This window comes from Panthera uncia, assembly GCF_023721935.1.
Source record: "Panthera uncia isolate 11264 chromosome A1 unlocalized genomic scaffold, Puncia_PCG_1.0 HiC_scaffold_16, whole genome shotgun sequence".
NCBI lineage: Eukaryota > Metazoa > Chordata > Mammalia > Carnivora > Felidae > Panthera > Panthera uncia.
Window position 1 is genome coordinate 11,411,497 of NW_026057576.1, and position 18,030 is coordinate 11,429,526.

The 18,030-nt window shown below is 33.6% G+C and overlaps 1 protein-coding gene across 1 annotated transcript in view; it reads left to right on the forward strand.

Moving 5' to 3' along the window:
• PDS5B (PDS5 cohesin associated factor B) overlaps positions 1–18,030 on the forward strand; it is a 191,722-nt gene that overhangs the window by 136,390 nt on the left and 37,302 nt on the right. The window contains 3 exon segments of the mRNA XM_049646779.1: positions 4,886–4,925; positions 4,927–5,010; positions 7,637–7,795. Coding sequence (XP_049502736.1) covers positions 4,886–4,925; positions 4,927–5,010; positions 7,637–7,795 — 283 coding nt within the window.

Here is an 18,030-nt window from a genome sequence, read left to right on the forward strand (position 1 = left end):
TTCAATTTTACATTTGTATCTCTTTTTCCCCAACTTAGATAACACAGGATGATAAAATCATGGTATTACATATTAACTCATTTGAATTATGCCGTATTAAATACCTAACAGTCTCAGAAATGGCAGTAGCACTACCAATGTTACTCCTAAAAAGAGTTAAGTTTGTTGACTTGTTATCTTTAAGGTATGTATCACATTAGGGATTTACAGTCAAATTTCTCTATTTCACAGTTACTTAAAATGATTCTTTTTTTGTGTAGTTACGCCACCAAATGGATACATACTTTTGTTCATTTGCTTTATTTTATTACTTTTTTTTAATGTTTATTTTTGAGAGAGAGAAAGAGTGAGGGGTGGGACAAGGCAGAGAGAGAGGGAGACATAGATTCGGAAGCAGGCCCAGGCTCGGAGCTTTCAGCACAGAGCCTGATGCAGGACTCAAACTGAAGGTAAGATCGTGACCTGAGCAAAAGTTGGACGCTTAACTGACTGAGCCACCCAGGTGCTCCTGTTTGTTTTATTTTATTTTTTTTTAAGTTTGCTCTTTTAAAATAAAATTTAAAAAATATCTTTTAATTTTAAGTAGGCTTCGTGTCCAACGTAGGGCTCGAACTCACAACCCTGAGTTGTATGCTCTACTGACTGAGCCAGCAAGGAGCTCCTAAAATTTAATTTAATTTTTAAGTTAATTGAAATATTCACTGGTTTTGAAGAGAGTTCTGAAAGCAAAATATATTCCAAGATGTCTAGCTTCAGTTTCTCATCTGTCTACCTATTCCTTTTTACCTTTAGATAAACTTGGGAAAAAAAAAAGTCCTCTATGCATGTCTATCTGGGTGTGTTTCAGTGTGTATATGTATGTGTACTCATATGCCCCCTTTGACAGATAAATGATAAAGTACGCTGTACACACTTTCCTCCACCTTGCTTTTGTCTTTTGATACATACTGATAGTTATTCCATATTTAAGTAGTTATTTTGTGCTTTTTATCAGAGTAAATGCATATATAATTTTGCTAGATTTTGCTACATTTCCCTCCATGGTGGCTATAACGTTTTGCATTCTCACCAGCAGTATACAAATGTACCTGATTCCCCACAGCCTTGTCAAGTCTGTGTTGTTATGATTGTGTCTCTTTTTCCTGGTCATCGTCCTTGTTCTGCAGTTATTGTCTGAGAGTAGCATAACCACTTCTACTTTCTACTTTTTTTTATATCAGTGTTTGCAAGTCATGTTGTTTGCCTTTTTTTTTTAACTTTAAATCTTTGTGGGACTTGATATTTAAAATGAGTTTCTTTTAAATATCCTACAGGTTAGTCTTTGTTTAGTTATATTTTTGTTGGTTTGTTTTGGTTTTGGTTGTTTTAATCCAGTTTGACAAACTGTCTTTTGGTTGGAATATTTAGACCATTATGGTTAATGTAATTATTGATATAGTTAGATTTAAGCTGCCATCTTTATTTTTGTTTTGTCTTTTCTCTGTTCTCCCTTCCCTCTATTTCTGCCCTCCTTGGGATTAACTGAGTATTTATTTTATTTTTAATTGTTTTTTAAAGTATTTAAATTCCAGGTAACATACAGTGTAATGTTAGTTTCAGGTCTGCAGTATACTGCTTCAGCACCTCCATGCAACAGTGCTCATCACCACAAGTGCACTCCTTAATCCCTGTCACCTTATTTAACCCATCAGTTTGTTCTCTATAGTTAGGAGTCTGCTTCTTGTTTCTTGGTTTGTCTCTCTCTTTTCTTCCTTTGCTCATTTGTTTTGTTTTGTTATCTTCACTACTGGAGATAATCTACATTCAAATAAAATTATATCACTTAATGTATATTATAAAAGCTTTGCAACAGTATATCTCCATGCCTTCCCCCTCTAAGCTTTTGCTGGCATATTTTGTTTCTGAATATGTTATAAATTCTACAATGTGTTGATATTTTTGCTCTAAACAGTTTGATAAGTCTTGGATTAACAGTGATAGATTTATTGGTACACACACATTTACCATTTCTGTCACTCTTCATTTTTTAGATATCTGTATTTTCATCTGCTATCATTTTTCTTCTAGAATAACTTTATTTCTTATCGTATAGTTCTGCTTGTAATTCATTATCTCAGCTTTTCTTTCTCTGAAAAAATCTTTATTTTGCCTTCATTCTTGAAAGGTATTTTTTCTCAGTAGAATTCTAGATTGGCAGTTTATTTTCATTTAGTACCTAAAAGATGTCACTGCATTATTTTCTGGATTGCATAGTTTTTGATGAAAAGTATTCCTCTGTATATATTGTTTTTGCGTATGTAATGTGTATTTTTTTTCAGACTGTTTTTAGGATTTCTTTTCCTTATCACTGTTTTTACCAAATTGATAATGGCATGTCTTGGAATGATTTACTTTATGCTTCTCCTTGCAGCTTATTGAGATTTGGGGGACTATGGGTCTTTTTCCCATCAGATTTGGAAAAATTGTGGCAACTATCTCTTCAGATATTTTTTTCTGTTCACCCCTCCTCACCTCTTTGTTTTCTAGGACTCCAGTTGCATGTATTTTTGACTACTTGATATTGTCTTACAGGTCACTGATGCTCTGTTCTTTTTTTTTTTTTTTTTTTTTTTTTTTCCTGTCCTTGTTTCCCTCTGGTTTTATTTTGCATAGTTGCTATTGCTATGTCTTCAAGTTCACTGATGTTTTCTTCTGTAACATATAATCTACTTTTGATCCTATTGGTATATTTTTCATTACAGGTTTTGTATTTTTCATAGTAGTTGCATTTGGGTCTTCTTTATTTCATTTCTGTCCTCATGTTCATGTTTTCTTGGGCATATCGAGCATATTGATAACAGCTGTTTATGTCTTTGCTAATTCTGTCACCTGTGCCATTTCTGGGACTATTTCTATTGATGAATTTGTTTTCCTCGTTATGTATTACAAGGTCTTTCCACTGTGGCTGGTGGAGACCTGAATCACTAGCAGCCCCAGGTGCGTTAGGGAATTTCTTGGCTTATTGCTTTCCAGTGTTCTTTTCCTGGTCTCAGGTAGTTTTTTTCTTCCTCATGCATGGCACTGATTATTATTCAGTCAATGACTTGCGACACCCCTCTGTGGATCTCCAGAATTCAAGCTCTCTTGCTGTCTTTGTAGCTCACTCCTCTGTGGAACTCTGCCCTAGAAATTATAGCTGCTTCAACTCCCATCTCGGTCTCCCTCAACTCCATGCTACCACCAGATTCTTACTGGGTTACTTCTCCTTACATGGCAGTCTGGAGCCTTGCAGGCAGCAAGTGAGGATAGATGTAGGCCTCTTGTAGTTTATTTTCCATCTTTTAGGGATTACAGTCATATGCTGCCTGTTGTCCTGTGTCCAAAACCTTTAACATGTTTATCTGTTTTCTGCTTGTTTAAAGTAGGAGAGAATCCCATTTCAGATATGCCCTCATCATGTGAACTTTTAATTTGTATGTTTTTAATTGTTTGTAAATGAGTGAAAGTAAACGTCTTTTCACACATCTCTATCACACATAAATATCTACTCATTTTAATATTTATTTTTGGGAGGGAGGGAGGGAGAGAGAGACAGAGACAGAGACAGAGAGAGAGAGAACACACACGTGAGTTGGGGAGGGACCGAGAGAGGGAGACACAGAATCCAAAGCAGGCTCTAGGCTCTGAGCTGTCAGCACAGAGCCCGATGCGTGGTTCGAACTCTCTCAGATCATGATCTGACCTGAAGTCAGATGCTTAACTACTGAGCCACCCAGGTGCCCCTGTATATCTACTTTTGAAAAACTTTATTTTATGTCCAGCCCATTTGTCCATGATATTGCTTGTCATTTCATTCTATATTTGTAGACGATCCTTACATTAAGGATATTAACCCTTTGTGAAACAAAATGTAGAATTTCCCCTCAATTTATCACTTGTCTTTTTATTATATTTTACTGTTGGTGTCTTTTGTGATACTGTTACTGTTGATGAATTAATGTATCTGTGAATTCTTAGTATTTGGGCCCTGGGTTGGTATTGAGCAAGGAGGTAGATTCAGAAGTTGCTTTCACTGTGAGATGTTTGAATAGTTGAGCTAAGAGATCTTGCTTTATTCATTATTCTTTCTAAGTTTTTGTGTTGTGTAATGATATGATACCTGAACCTTCTTCCAGCTACGTGACTTACTCCAGCACTCTGCTCAAATGTTACTTTATCTGCAGGGTCTTCTGTAACCACCCTCTTTCAAATTATAATACTCACACACCTCTCCCCACTCCCTATCCTGTCTTCTTTCTTTTCCTTTTTTTCCTCCACAGAAGTTATCCCAACTTGACGTAACACATATTTTGCTAATTTATGTATTGTTTGTCTTGTCCAAAATATGCTGGTAGCATGAAGGCAAGCATTTTGGGACTTCTAATAGTGCCCAGCACATAGTAAATACTTAGTTTGTATAGGTTTTATAATCCGATTTCCCGTTATGTAGGTTGGCCTGGTATAAAATGAAAAATGAATCAGAAGAAGAAAGGGACTTGAAAAAGTTTAGGTCCCATTTTAGTGGTCTTATATGTTGTATAAGGTGGCAACAATTTAGCGGGAGTGATAGCTGTGAGAATAAAAGAGAAGAAGCTAATGGGAATGATATTAAGAAGAAATGGGTCGCCATCCATGTTTGTATTTAGAATTGTTAAGTAAAAAGAAAAAAACTCTTGTATTTGGACTGTATTTTTAATATAGATGTTTATGAAGCAGAATTAGAGACAGTTAAAAATGAGTTCAAGTAGATTTTTTTTGTTCTTACAAAACATTACTTAAAAAATACAAATGGTAAAGTATCTAGTGGAGTCTTGCTGATTTTTCTGGTTTACTGTTTTTCTTTAATTACATTTTTTGTTTTCTTTAGAGCTTTGCTTCCTGTTTTACATCACAAATCTAAAAAAGGACCCCCCCCGTCAAGCCAAATATGCCATTCATTGTATCCATGCGATATTTTCTAGTAAAGAGACCCAGTTTGCACAGATATTTGAGGTAAAGAGAAAAAAAAATTTTTTTTGTTTCATATATTATAGTTAAAAAACACATATTAATGATTTTATAGAATGTTCACATTTGGAGATGCATCATTTTATAGTATGTTTTCAGGATTTGAATCAGTATAATCAATATTGATGAGTGGTTAAAATATGAAAATATCTGATTATTTAGATGTTTAGTACTAACTTAAATTCAGAAATCAAACAATTATATCGTAATTTTTGGTATTATACATTTAATATTAGGAAGCTTTTTCATTAATAAGTAACTATATATAAAATCATACTTAGTGATAATCAGTAATGATTATTCTGTCAGTTTATAGGTTTAAAAATTAGAGTTCTGTTTATGAGATACTGCTGAAGTTTGTGGAGTTTTGTCAATTCTAATTGGTAATATAAAGTACAAATAGATTTATACTTAGATAATCACTGACCTAATTTTATACAGATTAAATTGTTTTTTAAATACATATTTCATATTATTTTTTCTATTTTATTAAATAGAAATTACTATTTCCCTTTCTAAGCATTGCATTTTAATCTATAATCTGGGGCTATCTTTAGTATTCTTACTATATATTTAGCATTTTTACATAGTGCAGGAACCTTGAATGAAATCAAAGCAGTTTGGAAAGTATGCTGAAGCTACTTCACCATAAAAACTTTGACCTGTTATCCCTGTTTTGAAACATTTATGGTAACCTTTTCAAATCTTCATGTATAATGCTAAAGACCTGAACAAGGAAGAAAAGTAGTTGTCTTTATCAAACATTGTCTTTGCTGTATATAGCAAATAATTTATTTTTAATTTTATGCCTTTTGGGGTGGAGGCATTTTTTGTAGTCTGTTTTTATATATGAGAATGACTTTAATGAATTCATGTTGATTTAGAAAGCTTTTGTTTTTCTTGATTAGTCTCCTTTCTATTCCTTTCAATGGTGATAAGGAGCAAGATAACATTAGTAATAACTTGAATTTGTTATGTACTTTTATTTTCATTTTGATATTATATATATCTGGTATTTTATTTATTTTTTTCTCTGATATTTTATTTTATCTTTACCATAACCTAACCTGTAATCCTTCTGCTATAATGTATAGGTTGGCTACCTTCTGAGAAAAGGTTTCATAGAGGTATCTGGCCTTTATGAGATTACTGTTAATCCAGGGTCTATTAATTTTGCTTTCTTAGAAATGATTTTATTACCTTATTTTGTAAAATTGTCACACTCATTATTGAAAAACCCGCATGATCAGATTTTCATTTATAATACAAAGAATCTGGCATTTTGGTGTACAATGGAAGTATTGAGGGAAGTCATCAAGAATAGCGAGAAGTAAACTCATTTAAATATACTTTTGGCCAAATGAAACCTTATATTGACCCAATATTTTAGGGGAAGAACAGTTTAATATTGTTTTTCAAGCCTAGAATTCTTGGTGTTCAGCATGGGAGGACAGCATCAACTCTTTATTAAAAGTGTCACTGAAAATTTTAATAATCTGTTTACTTGTTTACAAATCAAAATATACAAAACAAATCCAAATAGTAAGTAGTAAAATAATAAGTTTTCTCCTCCATCTCAGCCCCGTATCCCCAGCTACCCACTTCTCATTCCCAGAGGCAACCAGTGTTACCAGTTTCTAATACACTTTTCTCAAGAGTATTTATTCATAATACACATAATACACACACACACACACACAACACACACAAAATCACACACATAGATTTTTGTCCCTTTCCCTCTCTGCTTATGCTAGTGATAGTCTACTATAGTCACTCTTGGGATTTCCCTATTTTAAAATTGTAACAAAACATTTTAGGTATTATCCTACATGGGTATACGAGGAGTCTCATTCTTTTGTCATGGCAAAATATGTATTAATGTTTGAGTTTTCTATCAGAATAATAGAAACAATTCTCTTAGTTGTGGCACTTAATAGTTGATGGTATAAAAATGCACAAAAATGCATGTGACTCTACATAATAAAGTTTATTTCTTGCTCCTGAAAAAATGTCCAGTTGGGTGTTTGGATTGCATTCTAATCAACAGTTTAGACACACAGACTTTTTTTGACAAATGGCTTCTCTTTTTAGTCCCGCTGGAACCTTGGTAGTAAGCCTGTCAGTGAGTAAAGAGAGAATATGGAGAAGATACATTTCTCATACTTCAGTGCGGCGATTGCATACCTCACTTTTACCCCCAATCTGTTAATAACCAGTGCTTTTTCACATATTCTCATCTAACTGCAGAAGAAGCTGCCTGTGTAGCCGTGCAGGAAGTAGAACAGAAGTGGATATTGGTGAACACTGCCGGTCTCTAACATATTCATCTATGTGATCATAAAATATACAATACATAATATGATTCTCCCATGCTGAAATTTTTTTTACCTATTTCTAAAATATGACTTGGGCAAAACTGAAAATAATTAAATGTGATGCCTTTTAGATATAAATGGCCTATAGTGTAAATATAAGCTTGAGCTACTACTTACATCATGTATATGTATTGAAGCTTCTCTAGGTTTTTTTTTGATTTGAGCATGAAATATGTGAATAGTTTATTTACATATTTATAGAGTTGAATATGTTTTCCTTTTCTCATTTTCAGCCTCTGCATAAGAGCCTAGATCCAAGCAACCTGGAACATCTCATAACACCATTGGTTACCATTGGGCATATTGCTCTCCTTGCACCTGATCAGTTTGCTGCTCCTTTGAAGTCTTTAGTAGCTACTTTCATTGTGAAAGATCTTCTCATGAATGATCGGGTAATTTATATTTTTTAGACCTGTGTTCCTCACATTGTTATCTTCTAAAAGTGAAATGTTGTAAATAACACTTCCATTTGGCTGCTTTCTTTGAGGTTTTCCTATCTTTTTAACATGCTGTTATCTCCAGTAGAACTAGAGGCATTGAAACATGTCTTTAGTTGAGCATATGCATGCAATCTGCAATACATTCCTTGATAAATACAAAATCTCATTTGATTTTCTTTCAGCTTTATAGTGGATTAATTTTTATAATGATATCTATTTTTTGAAAATGTGAAGACTGACAAGCTAGGTCACATTATGGTTGTCATGACAATAGTTGTTTCTTTCCCTCCATACAGTAGAGAATTAAGAGCACTAGGAGAAAACATTAGGAAAGAAATAAGTGATTTTGTCTGTCTTCAGTTTGTGAGTATTTGGGGTAGGGCATGTTTGAGTCTGGGAGAATTGACTCCTTATAGTCATGTGGAGTTTTATGCATGTGTGTACATATTTATGTATACACACACATATAAACATGCATGTGCAGACCCTTATGTAACCAGTTTTGTGGCTGCTGTGTGCTCAGCACTGTACTAGGTTCTTTGGAGAATTAAAAGAACTATAAGATAAAGTTTCTCCTCTTAAAATATAGTTATAAATCTTGCAGTGTGTAGCTATATTACTTACATGTTTCATATTCATCATTATCTTCTATTAATATACTTTAATATACTATTAATACTCTTAAACTGATTTACTATGGAAAAATAGTTTTGGGAGATAATAGTCAAGATAATTGTATGTATTAGATCTCTAATGATTTGTGGCTATTTAACTTTAGTTGACCAGAGCCCTGTAATTTGGAGACCAAAGGCCTGTGTTAATTACCATTGTCCCTGGCTGTGTTCTTCAGCTATGTCTCTCACTTTTCTTCTCCCTAAGTACAGTATTTCGTATGTTCTTTCGGTTCTGTATGCTAATCATGTGTTTCAAGTTTGATATCCTTACTTTGTTTTGTTTTCTTTAATGCAGAAATTTTGTTGAGATAAAAGTGCATACTTTTTAAGGGTGTGGTTCATTAAGGTTTCACAAAGTTAGCATTTTTGACCCGCTGACAATCCAGGCAAAGAAGTAGAAATTTACCAGACTCCCAAAGCCCCTGTGTCTTTTTCTTGTTGTTAACCTTCCCTTCTCCCTGAAGATAACCATAATCTTGACTTCTAACACCAAAGATTAGTTTTACCTGTTTTTGAACGTTTATAAATGGAATTATGTAGAGTAAATTTTTTATGCCTGACTTTTTCTTAACTCTATTACATTTGTTAGATGAATCCATCCTGGTGTATATAGCAATGGTTTGTTCATGTTTGTTGCTGTATAGTATTCCATTGTTTGTGTATGCCATGTATCTGCTCTGTTGATAAACATCTAAGTTACTTCTGGTGTTAAATGCATACCGCTATTACAAATACTCTTTTACATATCATTTTGTGCACTTATGTATGAATTTCTTTTTTAGTTGCTGTATCTTAGAGTATAAGTATGTATAAGTTGTTTTAGTAAAATTTGCCAAATTATTTTTCTTTCTTTTTTTGCCAAATTGTTTTTCAAAATGATTATTTATACCAACTAATATTCTTATATATGCTTAATGAGGGTTCTAGTTGTACCATTTCCTTGACTCTACTAGATATGGCAGTCTTCAACATTTTAGCCATTTTTTGAAGTGTAATGAATGATATGCCCTTAGGCACATTTTCATATTTGTATTGACATTTTGGTTCTCCTCTTTCGTGAAGTGTCTGCTCAAGCATCTTCCACATTTTTCTATTAAATTGTCAGTCTCTTATATTCATTTGTAAGATTTCCTCATGTATCTTGTTGGCAATATGGTTAGCAAATCTCTTTTCCCACTTTGTAACATGCCTTTCACTCTCTTAATGGTGTTTTTTGATGAGCAGAAGTTCTTAATTTTAACAGAACTCATTTTATTATTTTCTTTTTAGTACTTACCTTGTCTTTTTTGTCTACTCCAAGGTTGTGAACATATTCCCTGTATTATCTTCTAGAACAATGGTAATATACAAGCTTCTAGCCACATGTAGCTATATAAGTTTAAGTTTAAACTAAATATAATTGTAAATCTAGTCACACATTTCAAGTGCTCACTAGCCACATACTGCTAGTGTTGAACAGCCCAGAACATTTCTGCCATCTCAAAGTTCTGTTAGACAGTGTTGCTCTAGAAGCTTTATTTATTTAACTTACACATTACACTCTGAAGTCTACTTGGGATTGATTTTTATATATGGTATATGATTACTATCAAGATTCATTTTCTTTATTTCCATCTGACTCAACTCACATTTATTGAAAAGACTGTCTTCCTTGCTGCATTTAAAAAAAAAATTGAGATGAAATTCACATAATGTAAAATTAGCTGTTTTAAAGTATTCAATTCAGTCACATTTTATTTAGTACATTGACAATTTTGTGTGACCACCACTTCTGTCTAGTTCCAGATCATTTTCATTAAGCAGTCACACCACATTTCCCCAGCCCTGGGCAACCACCAGTCTCCGGTCTGTCTTAATGGATTTAACTGTTGTGAATATTTCCTATAAATGGAATCCTGCAATATGTGACTTCTTGTGTTTTTCTTCTGTCACTTAGCATAATCTTTTTGAGGTTCATGTTGTAGCATACATCAGTACTTCATTCCATTTTATGGCTGAATAATATTCTGCTGTATGTATTTATCACAATTTGTTTATCCATTTATTCAGTGATGGACATTTGGGTTATTCCCACCTTTTGAATATTGTGAAAAGTGCTGCTATGAATTTTATGGCTGGGTATTTGTTTGAGTACCTGTGTTTAGTTCTTTGGGTATATTCCTAGGTATATGCCTTTGCTAGATTATATGGTGATTCTGTGTTTAACTTTTTTATTTATTTTAGAGAGTGCTCAAGATGGGGAGAGAGGCAAAGGGGGAAGAGAGAAAGAGAAAGAGAAAATGAGAATCTTTGGCAGGCCCATGCTCAGTGCAGAGCCTGACACCAGGCTCAATCCTATAACCCTGAGATCATGACCTGAGCTGAAATAAAGAGTTGGGCTCTCAATTGCCTGAGCCACCTAGGTGCCCCAGTGTTTAGCTTTTTGAGAAACTGACAAACTATTTTCCACAGAGGCTACACCAATTTACCTTCCCGCCAGCAGTGTATGAAACTTCCAGTTTTCTCCACATCCTCGCCAACTTCCTGTTTTCTGTTAATTTGATTATAGCCATCCTAACGGGTGTGAAGTGGCATCTCACTGTGGTTTTGATTTGCATTTCTCTAATGATATTGAGCATCTTTTGACGTACTTATTAGCCATTTGTGTATCTTTTGGAGCAAAGACTGTATGTGTCTTTTGCCCATTTTTTTAGGGCTCTTTGTTGAGTAGTGAAAGTTCTTTATACTTTCTAGACACAATTCTCTTGTCAGATCCATGGTTTGCAAATATTTTCTCCCATTCTGTAGGTTGTCTTTTAAGTTGTCCTTTAATTTTTTAATTGAGATATAATTGATATGTAACATATTATTTAGATGTGTGCAGTGTAATGATTCAGTATTTTATATACTTTGAAATGATCACCACAAAAAGCCTAGTTAATATCCATCCCACACAGTTACATTTTTCCCGCCCTGTGGGAACTTTTAAGATCTTGGCAGCTTATCAAATATACACTATATGGCATTACTAACTGTAGTTACCAGGCTGTACATCACGTTCCATGACTTATTTATTTTATAACTGTAAGTTTGTGCCTTTGACCCCATTCAGCCATTTTGCCCACCTACCCCTTCCTTTGTCAGCTATCAGTCTATTCCATGTATCTTTGATATTAGCCAGTCTGATAAGTGCGAGATTATATCTCATTCTGGTTTTGATTTGCATTTCGTTGATGATTAGGGACACTGAGCATCTTCTCATGTGCCCTCTGTATGTTTTCTTTGGAGATATTATCTATTCAAGTCCTCTGCCCATTATTTAATTGGGTTGTGTTTTTGATACTAAGTTGTGTAAATTCTTTATATATTTTGGATATTAGCCCCTTATCTGATGTATGATTTGCAAGTATCTTCTCCCATTCAGTAGGTTGCCTTTTCTTTTTGTTGGCAATTTCTTTTGCTGTGCAAAAGATACTTAGTTTGGTATAGTCCCGTTTGTTTATTTTAGTGTTTGTTCCCCTTGCCTGGGGAGACTCTTGCAAAAAGTTACTGCTGAGACAAATGTCAAAGAGCTTACTGCCTGTGTTTTCTAGGAGTTTTATGATTTCAGGTCTTTTATTTAAACTTTTTCCCTTTTGAATTTGTTTTTATATGTGGCATAAGATAGCATGTAGCTGTCCAGTTTTCCCAACACTCTTTATTGAAGAGACTGTCCTTTTCCCGTTGTATATTCTTGTGTCCTGTGTCATAGATTGTGTGTGTGTGTGTGTGTGTGTGTGTGTGCGCGCACACACACACACACACACACACACACACAGGTTTACATCTGGGCTCTCTCTTCTGTTGATCTCTTTGTCTGTTTTCATGCCAGTACCATGCTGTTTTGATTACTATAGCTTAGTATAGCTTGAAATCAAGGAGCATGGTGCTTCCAGTTTTGTTGTTCTTTCTCAAGATTGCTTTGACGAGTTTTGATATCTAGTAACATAAGTCCTCCAAATGTCTTTAATGACAACTGCTGCTGTTGCTGCTGCTACTACTGCTGCTTCCTTATTGTCATCAGTAGCTTTTTCAAGATTGTTTTGGCTGTTGTTAGCCTTTTGCATTTCTATCTAAATTTTAGAATCAGCTTGTCAGTTCTCCCTATACTTCACCCTAACTGGCTGGAATTTTGATAGGTATTATGTTGAGTTATAAATTTTATTCATCATCATTTTAATACCACTTTTCATTCAGTGAACATGGATTTATAATCTGAGCTTTCTATTTCACGAAGATGGTATATGTCTTAGTCTTCAATTTCCCTGGATAAGGTTTCTTAAATTTTTGTGTGGATGTCTTATCTTTCTTAACTTTGTTCCTAGGCATTTTATGTTATTTGATGCTATTGTAGATAATATGCTTTTTAATATTTACCTGCTAACTGTATATTGTTGGGATATGGATGTAAGGTTTCTTCTCTTTTATATTGACTTTTATCCTAGGGTCTTGTTAAAGGCAGTTTGTAATTCTACCAGTTAGTTTTTGCATTTGTGGGGTTTTCTCTTTTCACAGTCATGTCATTTGTTCATCGAGACAGCTTTAATTTTTTCTTTTCCATTCTTAATGCTCTTTATTTTTCTTCCTCATGCCTTGGCCAGGACCTTCAAAACAATAGAAGTGGTGATAGTTGACATTTTTATCTTCTTCTCAGTCTTAGAGAGGAAGATGGACTATTGGTAATCAGTAGAGGACTTGAAAACTTCATCTAAATGACATAACTAGGACACTACAGTGAATCTCGTCCTGGCATATATTCTTTCAAGTTCGTCTTTTATTTAGAGTAGTCTGTTTATATGTAATGTAAATAGTGATTTGGGTTAATTTGCCATCTAATTTTTATCTTAAGTTTGTTCTGTCATTTCCGTATTCATTTTACTCTTCTTTCTTTCCTTGTTTTTGATCAAATATTTTTATTCTGTTTTCCCCTTTACTGACTTGTTTTTTACATTTTCCTCTTCTTTTAGTAGTTGCCCTAGAGATTACAACATTCTTCCTTGACTCACTGAAGGCCAGTATTAATGAGTCTGTTTTAAACTTTCAGGACAATAGGTTCAGTATTCTTAAGAACTTTAGCATACTTTAATTCCCTTCATTGCCTGATGCTTTTTGTGCTCTTGTACACATAGGACCATTACTGTTGTGATTTTATACAGTTAATATTTATTTAGATTTACAACATATTTTTCCTGTTTTCTTGTTTTTCATTCCTTTTTATGTGATGATTTTCTTCCTACTTAAAGAATTAAAGTAGTATTTCTTTTAGTGTGGATTATTGTGAATTCAGTCTCTTGGGTTTTATTTGTCTGAAAATGTCTTTTCTTTGCCTTGATTTTTTTAAAGGATATTTCCTCCAAGTTTAGAATTCTACACAGGTATGTTTTCTCCCCTTACCATCATCTTCCATTTTCTTACCTTTTCTCTTGAAATCAGCTGATGGCCTTGTTCCTTTGAAGATTTTCTTTTTGCTTTGAATGCTTTTAATTTTTTCTATTTTGCATTGGTTTCCAGTTTCACTACGGTGTGTCTGGATGTGCTTTTCTTTATATTTATCTTATTTGGAGCTTGTAGGTCTTCTTGAATGTTTGGCTTTGATGTCTTGCATAAATTCTAAAAAAATTGTTTCATATTCTCTTTCCTCTCTTACTGTAGTTCTAATCATGCACTGTAAACATACAATTTATTTTACTGTGATATAGTTTTTTTGACACCTTCATATACTTTTCTCCCTGTTGATGCTTCAGTTTTGTTCTCTTCTGACCTGCTCTTCAGATTTGTTTAATCTGTGTTAAGCCCATGCACTGAATTCTTAATTGCATTTATTTTATATTTCAATTTTATAATTTATTTGTAGCTTTAAAAAAATTTTTTTAAGTTTTTTTTTTAGATGTTTATTTTTGGGAAACAGAGTACAAGCGGGGCAGGGTCAGAGAGAGACAGAGACACCAAATCTGAAACAGGCTCCAGACTCTGAGCTGTCAGCACAGAGCCCAACATAGGGCTCGAACTCATGAGACATGAGATCATGACCTAAGCGGAAGTCAGCCACTTAACCCACTGAGCCACCCAGGTGCCCCCCTGTAGTTTTTAGTATAGCTTTTAGTTCCCTGTCAGAATTCTCTATCTTGTCATTTAATTATTGAACTTCTTTAATTATGTTAATGTTGACATCAGCCTTAATTTCTACATCACCTGTGGCTCTTTTTGTCTTACCTGTTTGTTTTTTTTTTTTTTCTCTTTTTGGTAAAAACTTGTCCTATACACATTTTTTTAAAATATGTATTTTGAGAGGTGGGGAGGGGCATAGAGAGAGGGGGACAGAGGATCCAAAGCAGAGAGCCTGATGTGAGGCTCAAACTCCCAAACTGTGAGATCGTGACCTGAGCCAAAGTTGGACACTCAACCTACTGAGCCACCCAGGTGCCCTGTACACGTTATTTTTGATTGAGTGGTAGATTTTGTGTGTGAAAAATGTTACAGATAATTTGAGGCTCTGAATAATTTTGTAATTCTTCTGAAGAGGATTTATTTTTCCTTCTGATAGGTAGTTGAGCTGTTGTCAGATCACGTTGGTCCAGTCAAGGATGCACTGTTTGGAAGCTAGACTTCAGTTTCTGACAGGCTGATTCTTTTTCTAATCACCTTTAGGTGTAGGGTGTATTTGTTAGGGATCCACCTAGATGTCCAGCATGTTTTATAGGGACTCTGTTCTTTATTGGGCCCAGAATTCCAGTTTTTTTCCTTTCCACCTCTGTGACAGTGATGAAAACATTGCTTAATTGTCAGTTTCTTTCCCTTTTAGAATCAGTTATCAGTTTTTATGAGAAAAGCAATCCTAGGGCCAGACTCAAATCTCTTGATTTCTCTCTTCTTTTGAAACTTTATCCTCAAATTTTCACTGCTTTGGTAGCTCTTTTATCACCTTAAAACTGATTTTTTTTTAAAAAAAGATCTGTTATCTAACCTTTCTGTTTGTTCCAAGGAAGATAGGTTCAAAAAGTCTAATCAGCTTTTGTCAGAAACAGAACTTTCACCTTTTTTAACCCATTCATTTGTCTTATTTTAATGTTATTTTTGATCTGTATATATTTAACATTTCTGTAACTTGTTTTATAATAATACAGTGAACACTTATGTATTGTTAGCTCCTGGTTTATTACTCTCCAGACCTTTCCTTCTGTGTCTTCTCTGTCCCAGGTAACCACTGTGTTGAATTGGGATCTATTATTCCCCAACTAAAACAAAACACTTTACCACATGTATATCTCTAAAATACTTGTTTAGTTTTGCTTATTCCTTTTTTTTTTTTTTTTAATGTTAGTTTATTTTGAGAGAGAGAGCCAATGCACAAGCCTGGGAGAGGCAGAGAGAGAGGGAAAGAGAGAATCCCAAGCAGGCTCTACACTGTCAGCATGGAGCCCAACGTGGGGCTCAATCCGTATGTTTGAGTTATACCATATATATTCTTGGCTGATTTGCTTTTGTCATTACACATTTGTTTCTTCATATAATCCTTGTTATTATATCTGGCTGTACTTCATTCATTACTCTGCATTATAATATCAGTGTGTGAAATCACTTACATGTATTCTCTTAGTGGACATTTGGAATATTTCCATTTCTTTCCTCTCTGAAACAGTGCCCCTATGAATGTTCTTATAGAGGCCACCTGTTGCATATGAGCAAGAATTTCTCTAGGTTATCGTTAAACAAGTGAAATTGATGAATCACAGTGTATACACACATTTAACTTTCATTCCCAAATTATTTTTCAAAATCAGTGTTAAAACTTATTTTTTATTAGCAGTATATATACCCAGGATTGTCAGATCTTTTCACTTTTGCCCATTTATTAGTTAGAAAATACATTAAGACTCATTCTGGTTTTAATTTGCATTTCCCTGGTTGTTGATTAAGTTTTTATGTCTAGTTACTATTTACGTTGCCTCTTTCTGAAATTCCTTTTGAGGTCTTTTGCCTTTTTTTCTGAGCTTTTTGTCTTTTATAAGTAATCTTAACACACATTAATGCTTTTCTGGGTATATGTTGCAATATCTTGATAATAAATGCATAAAATCTCATTTATGGTGTGTCTTTACTCCCTTTGTGTGGTGTCTTTTGAACAAAAATTATCAATTTTAATGTAGCTAAATTTATTCCTTTCTTTTGTAGTTAGTGCTTTTTACATCTTTAAGAAAGCCTTCCCTACTCTAGTGTTACAAAAATAGTCTCCCATATGTTCTAAAAGTTTTAAGGTTTTCTTTTCACATTAAAAAAATTTAATCCATCTGGAATTAATTCATTTGTTTGTATGCTGTGACTTTAAGGATTTCATTTCTTTTTTCTTCCATTAGGGCAACCAAATTTCCCATCATAAATTATTGAGTATTCTTTCCTTCTTCCGGTCCTCTGCGTTGTACCACTTATATTGTTTATACCCTCTGTTCTTTACGGATGCTTTGTTGGCTCATCTACAGGGTGTCTTTCCTTAAAGTTTTGTAATTTTCTTTGTAAATAAAATTTTAAAAATTTTCTTGTAAAACTTTGTTAGGTACTTTGATTTTTTAAGTTATGTATTATATTCGTGGTTGATTTGGAGAATTATTTTATAGGTTGAGTCTTTTGTTCATTTTTCTTGCTAAATAAACTCTTTTCTCCTTATTTTTAATTTTTTCTGAAGAATGCCAGTCTTGATTATTAGAAGTGAGAAAATTTCTAATCCTTAAATATTTTATCGCTCTACTAATTTCCTTATATTTCTATATGTGTTTCCTCTGCTTACCATTTTTCATCTCCACTTCATATATCAGGTTTTGAAAGTGATATAGTCAAGTCTTCTGTGGTGATGACATTTTCTATCTTTTACTCTTTTTTTTAAATCATTTTTGTTTTGATTTATTTTGATATTCTAGTTGTACAGATGTTCATGAATTTTATATCTTGCTGTGTTATAAGATTTAAAAAGCACATCAGTATCCTATTTACACCAGTGTCCCAATCAAATCCATTTCCCATTTCATGCCTTTGATCTTGACTGATACATTTTTTCATCTTGGTAGTTGTACATTTACTCTGTCATTGATTTTATTGCATCTGTTTTGGATTTATATTATTTTGAACCATCTGAGAGTCTGTTGGTTTTATTTATAACTTTTTCTATTTTGTAATATATACTGATTGACTTTTTCTTATGAATTAAATATTTTAGTAGAATATATATTTGAATAATTCTTTCAAAATGGTGTATAACTTGGAAACTTTCTCTGTGTCTTAGCTTGCTGAAAATATATTTTCCCTTATTCTTGAGTACTGGTATCCTATGTTTCAGGGCACTTGGCTGCAGAAAATTCAGAAAATTGTTTTTTGGCATCTAGTCTCGGCAGCTGAGAAATCTCAACTTGATCTGATTCTCACTTGTTTTTTGGAAGGTTTCCCCATGGAATCTTTGGGATCTTTTTGATATTCTTAGTTCAGAAATTTCATCAGAACATTTCT